Source organism: Alnus glutinosa, chromosome 2, assembly GCF_958979055.1.
Source record: "Alnus glutinosa chromosome 2, dhAlnGlut1.1, whole genome shotgun sequence".
In the NCBI taxonomy this organism is placed as follows: Eukaryota; Viridiplantae; Streptophyta; class Magnoliopsida; order Fagales; family Betulaceae; genus Alnus; species Alnus glutinosa.
The window spans coordinates 3,837,413-3,845,074 of record NC_084887.1 but is presented as its reverse complement, the minus strand read 5'-3'; the positions used below and the strand labels follow the sequence as shown (position 1 = coordinate 3,845,074).

Below are 7,662 nucleotides of genomic sequence, written 5' to 3'. Positions count from 1 at the left end.
ATCATGCTCACAATGTTGTCAAGTTCAATGGATTCTGTTAAACATGCACTCCTGCTTGGTACCAATACTGATTTTCCGCCCACCATGTGGACATTGCAGGTTAGGCCTCTGAGGGGAATTTGAAGCAATGGCCATTCAGTCTTTGGCATGTAGAACAGCATTCTAATCATGACCAATTTTTTTTTCATTTTTTTTTTTTTAAAATTTTTTTCTCTTGAAGTGAAGCCACCTTCTTAAAGTCCAAAGAAATGGGAGGCAGCATGATTACAGCAAATGGTTCTGTTTTGGACAAGACAAAAGATCAAACCCCAACACCCCACTAATTGCCAGGAAAATCAAATAGTTGAAATAGAAAGCTCAACAGAGAACATTTCTCATAATTCTAAAGAACTTCTCTTTTTCTCCATTCATACCATGCATGATAAAAACCATCTACATCTTGAATAGCTTAATTTCTTCACTGAAATAACAGGTACAAAGTACAAGAGTCATTGTATACTACATATACTACACAGTGGTCTATAACTAACCAAGATTTTCTCAATGCTTTCTACATAGCTGCCTAATCTTTAGTATAAGAGGAAGAATCAGATATATAAAGAATAGATGAAAATGTATTGATCTGTTTTGTGATTAGGCTAAGAGGAAGAATCAGATATATAAAGTATAGATGAAAATGTATTGATCTGTTTTGTGCCCAAAGAGAAGCATTAGAAGCTCCACCAGCCAAAGAACAAATTTTCCTTAAGGGGGTGAATTGGACTGCCCATCTGAGCCATGGCCGGCTGGTCGTTTGCTATCACTACTCTTCCGCCTAAGAAAATCCTTGACATCTTGTTCTTTTTTATCTACAAAACCAATCAAGTCTTTGAAGCTAGTTGCTCGGTTTGTGCGTCTAGACCTTGTAGGCTCATTCTCCTCCACATCCCCTTCCTCGGCCTCTGGGCTAAATCTGCGGTATTGAAATAAGACCCTACAACAGAAGAATAAAAGAGCAATGACGCATGCAGTGCCACAAATAAGGAACAGGCCCCAGAAGCTCTTCAGAGATAGTTGGGTTGAATCAACTTGGTTGATTTGCATAGAGCACTGAGAATGTGTCAGCCATTTATTATGGATCTTTTGGAGATCACCATTCTCTGAGAGCTGAAGAATGGCAGTTGACAAGTCAACTGCAAGAGGAGAGTCCCTTTGAAATGCCTGAGACAAGGAAAAAAAATTGAATATTAGAAAGATATCCAACCATTGTGCACGTCTTATGAATTCCTATCTTAAGAAAGAGACCCTGAAATCATTTGGGTAAACTAGAGTTTTCATTAAGATTAGAACCTAGGCTGTGTTTTACAAGGGAATCAGGTGTAAATCGATATTTTTTGTCCCTTTTTTTGGCATCTAAAACTTAATTATAAAATTATAAAATAATTTAAATGCCTTGATATGTTTTAAATACAACAGAAAGTCATTAACAAGACTTGAACCTAGAAACAAAAAGAATAAATAGAAGGAGCTAAAGTAAATATATAGAAAAACAAGTCATTTGATGATTTAATTATATATCAGAATTCAGAATATTAACATTACTAGGAATATTTTACATAAAACATGTAGCTTATTGATACAGAAGATGGAATATAAGAGGTCTAACAGGAGACTACTATTATGTGCAATATCTAGCATATTAAGGCATTTATCTAGATATAGATAGAATGATATACTTCTTCAGTAAGGAGTATGAAATTCTGACGTAATTCACTTAAAATGCTGGAGCTGGAGATTTCAATTTCCAACTCCCAACATGTGAATTAAGATCAAGATCACATTTAGCGTAAGGCAGTTAAACTTGCACCATCCCGTAAATGCTTCGTTTCATATCAGTATTCAGTATTTTGAATCTAGCTAACCAAAGTCTTTGCCACAGTAATGACTTATTCAGGCTTAGACTAACAATAATAGATACTTACAAAACCCCATCCGCTTTTTGTAAACTCTGGCCCAACAGTCCTAAATTCACAATTGGTTCTGGACAAGAAGAGTTCAATGTAAGGAAGCTCATCAACAATGGCAGCTACACCACCATTTCTTGGTCCACGCCGAAGAAAATCAACATATTCTTCCTCGCTTTTCAACTTAACGAGCCTAGATTCTGCTATGTTGAGCTCATCAACTAGATAATTCCATGCAAAGGACCCATCTTGAATCCCAATTGGCTCAGTACTTGCTATCAAGGTGTCAATTCCTTCAATCCGTGATGTCAACTGCTGCACTGTGAGGATTGACGTCAAACTAGCAGTATAGCTTGAATTTATAATTAACACTACAAATAGCCATACAATCAGCACCAATCGTCCAAGAGTGCTCATAGTGTTTTCTCCTGTGCCAGATCCAAGCAGCAAAGGGATATTAGGAGTTTCAAATTGGTATTCCCTATCAACACTAGAAGGATTATGTCATAGAGTTATTGTCAAAAGCACAAGATATTAGGCTTGAAATACGTACTGTGTGAGAAAAACATTGTTGAGAAACTAAACCTGCAAGGTGAGAAGCAATTTCAGTAGAAATTTTCTAAGATAAAATAAAGCAAAGCACGCATGGTAAGCAGATCTAATAGCAAGCATCTGGAGGACCCTGCTTGGGCAGGACTTTTAAGCTAGGCATACAGCTAGCAAAGTGCATATGATGGAAATATTTTCATGGGAAAAGGTAGAACTGATATATATGTCTACTTTTATCATGGTCTATTACCACTCTCGAATAGACCATTGTATACCCTCACGACAACTTCATCTCTAACATGCAATAACAGGCATATGTTGCAGTCATGATCTTCAGTGTCTGCAATATTTTTGTACATTATGTCTCATGCGTAACCAAATAATTTCATTGACACCCAGGCAATAGTCAGTTCCATTGCCAAAGGGCTTTGACGTCATTTTACAGAGACATATCCTGTAGTTTTATACAAACTAGAGGGCTTCCATCTCTGCCAAAAATGATAATGACATTAAATGAGTTAGAAACATACTGACCAAAAAATTGTCATAAGTTGTTGGCTCGGTGGACCACGGAACTCCTGATTAATCCGGTGCTCAAGAATCCAAACAACGACTCCAACTAAAAGAAAGAAGGCACCAGTGACACACCACATTTCAATGGTAAATGGCTTGAGGAAAGCCCAAGGACTTGACTTTTGCTGTTTAACAGGAGCAACAACAACAAGTCCTGATTCCATGTAAGGCTGTGTGAAATCCACAATTCTTGTCCTATTTGTAACAATTGCAATGTCCCCAACAGCTGCATCATATTTCTGAAGAAGGAAGTAGGTCAAAATAACTATTATGATTCAAACACCACTTTTCATCAAATAATCACATAATCTAGTTCAGAAAGTCCTCAAAAGGAGTAATAAGAAGAGTACGCATGCACAAGTTGACATCCATATTATAGCTAAAAAAAACTTATATATTCAGAAAATTGATCAAAAAATTGAAGTTACAAATGAAACCCCAATACTCACATTTTCTGCAACATGATATACAAGCTCGTTGTAAACAGGATTTCTTTTACCTTCTCCATATAAGATATATGTGTGGGGGACAGGATAAGCCAACAAGTTTATGGCAGCTTCAAAGACATCGATACAGTAACCTTTCACCCCTGGAGGGCCCTTGTCTTTGGCCACATATTCTTTGTAATCTACTCGGTTTGGCACTGCTATTCGCAGTGGATTCCCATTGTTTGGGAATACCCATCCCCGAGGTCTTGCTGTAGTTTCACCAGGCCATATTACACTGTAAAGACGTTGATTACTGGACGAAGTATTAGGAGGCTTAGTATATAAGATCTCTGGAGAAATGATTGAGAGCTGAGAATAATTTGACCAAAAGCCAACCCTACGAGAGCCAGTCCCACCAATGTTCAGAATATCATATGCTGGATGAACTAAATTTTTCTCTGGATCAAATTGAATCTGACCGCTTACACCTGTGAAGTTCATCCTTAGAATTGTCTGGAGAAATTGTTGGCCTCCATCAAAAATACGGAGTGATGTTAACTGCAGTTTGCTTCCATTTGTTTCACGCAACCTTGGGTCATTAGAGAAAGATATCTTTCCACCTTCTTTCAAATAAACATCAAGTGCACGGGCTGCTAACCAAACAGAATCATATGCATAGAGCGCATAAGAATTGAAGCTTGCACTCTCATTATCTTTTAGGTTCTTCCACCTAGAAATAAATTTCTTTTTGAGATCAGTATCTGGGGTGTGATGGCGAAGAGAAATGACCCCTTGTAAGAGATTCATTGTGTCAGGGTCATCTGTTTTTGATGAATCTAGGAGGGAAGGAAGCCAATCTGTTGCGATCCAAACATAGCCACCAGTCATCATCCCAAGAGACTTAGCGACAAAGAATACTGTCAAACCAGAGTCCGGATTTACATGCACGATGTACACCCGTGATTCCATGAGGTTTACTCCAACCAGCAAGTCATTAATTTTACTTTGGGGGGCATGAGGAGGAAAGGCAGCTTTGTAAGATATCTTGGCACGTTTCTTTGCCAGGGCATCACCCAATACAGAAATTCCACCTCTGCCATAATCATCGTCTACAAAGATGGCAATCACCTCCCTCCATCCCCAATATTCAACAAAATCAGCTATTGCATACATTTGGAAATAATCACTCTGTGTAGTGCGGACAAAATATGGGTATTGCAGTGCAGCAAGAGTCGGGTCTGTTGCTCCAAATGACAGAAGTGGCACATGGAGTTCATTAACAACATGGGAGATGACATGAGCTATACCAGATGATTGTGGGCCAATTGCAGCAACTACATCGTCATTCATCAGCTGCAAAGCTACATTGTTAAAGACACACATCAAAGTTTTGTTATTTTTTTCCCCTTTCTCAGGCGAGAGGCACACGGCAAAATAATTATCATACACATAATACTAGTTAATGCTTAGCTTGCTTAAGACTCCATTTTAGAAAAGTGCTGATGATCACATATGGTTGTTAAATAGCAACAAGAAGTTGACCTCAAATAATTGTTCTACCCATTAGATGACTCAACTTTTAATCTGTTTTACCTCATTTTGATGTTAAATCACCACTTATTCTAAAATCTTAAGCTGATAAGAAAAAATGAATTTAATCATTAATTTATATTCTAACACTCTCTCTCATGTGTGGGCTCAAACTTTACTTTATTTATTGAGGCACAATACGTAGAATATTTAATTGAAATGAGAGATAAATGATGAAGAGAAGGTTGGAAGTCATTATCTCTAGCTTTAATACTATGTTAAATCATCATTTATCTTAAAAGTTTTAGTTGATAGAAAGAAATGAATTTCATCATCAATTTATATTCTAACAAATAAGATAACCATTTCTTTTTCATTGATAACTTACAAATGCGTCCAATAGCCTCACAGTCACAACTTTACCCTCTACCCCCGTCTTAAGAGGAGAGGAAGTGCCATTTGAGTTGGAACTCATTGGCAATACCGTAACAATTTTTCAGCCATAAAATGAGAGCACCACCAGCATAGAGAATTTATGATGAGAAACTAAAGCATATATGTACAAAGGTACTCAAAGCAGGAAGGTCTTTAGAAACGAAATGAACTGTAAAACAAGCACAACCGTACTCTACCCCAAGATAGGGGGGAAAAGTTAGATATCATGTGACTTCTCTTTCACAAAGTTTTGCTTTTGTGTCGTTAACACATAATTTCCCAGCCATAGTGTTGTTTAGCAGTTAAGCTAGAGAAAAGCACATCTAGACTATGATGTAAGGCAATCAAGATATAGTCCCTTCCCATCAAGGCACAAGATGCCTGGGATTCTGAACTGTTCGAAGGCAATAAATACAAAAGTAAATTTGAACAAGGAGATGGTAACTAATATGATAAACAAGAGAGACCCTAAATTCAAAGGCAAAAGATTCCCCTCTAAATAGATCAATGAAAAATTCGGCAGCCTGTGAAAAGAACAGTTCTACATCTACTCTAAAAGTGTTGAGCTTCACGAAATACCTTCCACAGTTCCAAGAAATCCACTGCAATTCGTATCGTGTGATATGAGGTTCAATCTTGTTCCTGGAAGAACACTCGAATCAGAATTGACATCATCAATTGCAGCTTGAATTGCTGGTTTTGCTGACCTTCCAATAACCGAATCAAAAGTAAACAGAGTGCCAATATTCAAAACACTCGGTTTCGAAGAAGAAACATTGGCACTCCCAGAACTACCAACGACACTCATAGGAACCCACATACAAAAAATCACTAAAAGCATTGTTCTTTTCATGAGTATGGAATCAGGCCTAGGAGTTTGGAGGTTCTCCATATCCAATAAAGCTTTGCAACTAATAGATTGGTTCTTGTTCTGAAGATCTGGCCAGCATTACTTCAAGCACCTGTCACGAATGTCAGTATGAATAAGAACCACCACAGGGACCCAGTGATCACAGAGTTTGAAGAATCAAAATCTAACTCTTAAATACCCATTATCCAAAAAGCTTAAACTGAGAGGAGACAAAAGATTTTTTTTTTTTTTTTTTTTTTTTTTTTTTATACACTGTTAAAATCACCAATTACTCTTAAGATAAAGCTGATAAAAAATTATAATATAATCATTTAACATATATTCTAATATCAAAGTTGATATAATTTTTCCATTCCCCGCCACAAAAGGTCCAAAATTTCACAGCACCCAAGTGCCAAGATGGCTCAGCACCCAATCTCCATCACTATGTAAGATTCAGCACCGCTCAGAAAAAACAAAGACAAAAACAAAAAAAGCTCAGAAAAAAATGTAAGATTCAATAACATGGAACTAAAATCCTGTTTCTAAGCTCTAAGCCCGCTAGACCAACTTGGATACTAAAAATTAATACCCACATGAGAAACCAGCATTAAAGAAGCGAAAAAAAATATATATATATACTAAACATGGGTATATTCAACGCTGCCTATATATTATATGGCCATTAGTGTACTATCATTGCCAAACCAAAAGAAAACAGAAAACTTTGTACTGAATTGAATATAATATGTTATATAAACAGGTTTGCGAAACAATGGTCCAATACTTGAGTGTACTGAATTGAACCCACATGCATGAACAAAACAATGACCAGAAAGCAATATTAATATTGAAAGAGAGATATCAAGAAGAAGTTGGGTTGGTGATTACCATTTCCAGATTACCTCAAACTCCATATTTGGGTACCGCCAAACTCCATATATACATGTATGGTTATGCACACAGAACAGAACCAAAAACTCAAAGGGAGCCAGCCCCAAAGCTCCTAACAGTTCAGCAAGCTCAAGCAAAGAATCATTCTCTCTCTCTCTTTTTCTCTCTTTAAGAAATTTACTGTACAATTATTTGTCTAATCGTCCTTCCCAGAATAAAAGGTGTAGTTATATCTTTTTCTTTTTTTACAGTTACAGGAGTCTTGCTGTACGAACTGTTGTTTTTGTTATATAAGGCCTTTAGACGTGATAATTAATTGATAAAATGATTAAAATAAAAAATAAATTTATAAATTTAATTAATTAGAATTTGATTTACAAATCATACATTCCTAATATTTATTTTATAAACGGGTTTGTATGAAATTTTATACAAACCAACTTCTAATAGTGAAATGTAT

At 36.5% G+C, this 7,662-nt stretch overlaps 1 protein-coding gene across 4 annotated transcripts; it reads right to left on the bottom strand.

Moving 5' to 3' along the window:
* Positions 1 to 433: 433 nt before the first annotated feature.
* LOC133860782 (glutamate receptor 3.4) lies at positions 434 to 7,398 on the bottom strand. 4 transcript variants are annotated; one of them, XM_062296403.1, is made up of 7 exons: positions 7,200 to 7,398; positions 6,038 to 6,420; positions 3,515 to 4,854; positions 3,027 to 3,304; positions 2,497 to 2,528; positions 1,962 to 2,371; positions 434 to 1,200 (listed from the first exon to the last, which is right to left on the bottom strand). In XM_062296403.1, exons 2-7 carry the CDS (start codon positions 6,348 to 6,350, stop codon positions 745 to 747), a joined length of 2,829 nt encoding a protein of 942 aa, XP_062152387.1. In that variant the 5' UTR covers positions 6,351 to 6,420; positions 7,200 to 7,398; the 3' UTR covers positions 434 to 744. The 4 variants fall into 4 exon arrangements, with proteins under 4 accessions (XP_062152387.1, XP_062152389.1, XP_062152388.1 ...); XM_062296405.1 differs by having other exon boundaries at positions 7,214 to 7,398; XM_062296404.1 differs by lacking the exon at positions 7,200 to 7,398 and having other exon boundaries at positions 6,038 to 6,838.
* Positions 7,399 to 7,662: the final 264 nt, after the last annotated feature.

Excerpts from the sequence above, each read along its gene's own strand:
- LOC133860782 (XM_062296403.1), bottom strand. The coding sequence starts at position 6,350 with ATGGAGAACCTCCAAACTCCTAGGCCTGATTCCATACTCATGAAAAGA. Across the intron at positions 4,855-6,037 it reads ATTTCTTGGAACTGTGGAAG|CTTTGCAGCTGATGAATGAC; the intron begins GTATTTCGTGAA and ends TTAACAATGTAG. Across the intron at positions 2,372-2,496 it reads AACAATGTTTTTCTCACACA|GAGAAAACACTATGAGCACT; the intron begins GTACGTATTTCA and ends GATCTGGCACAG.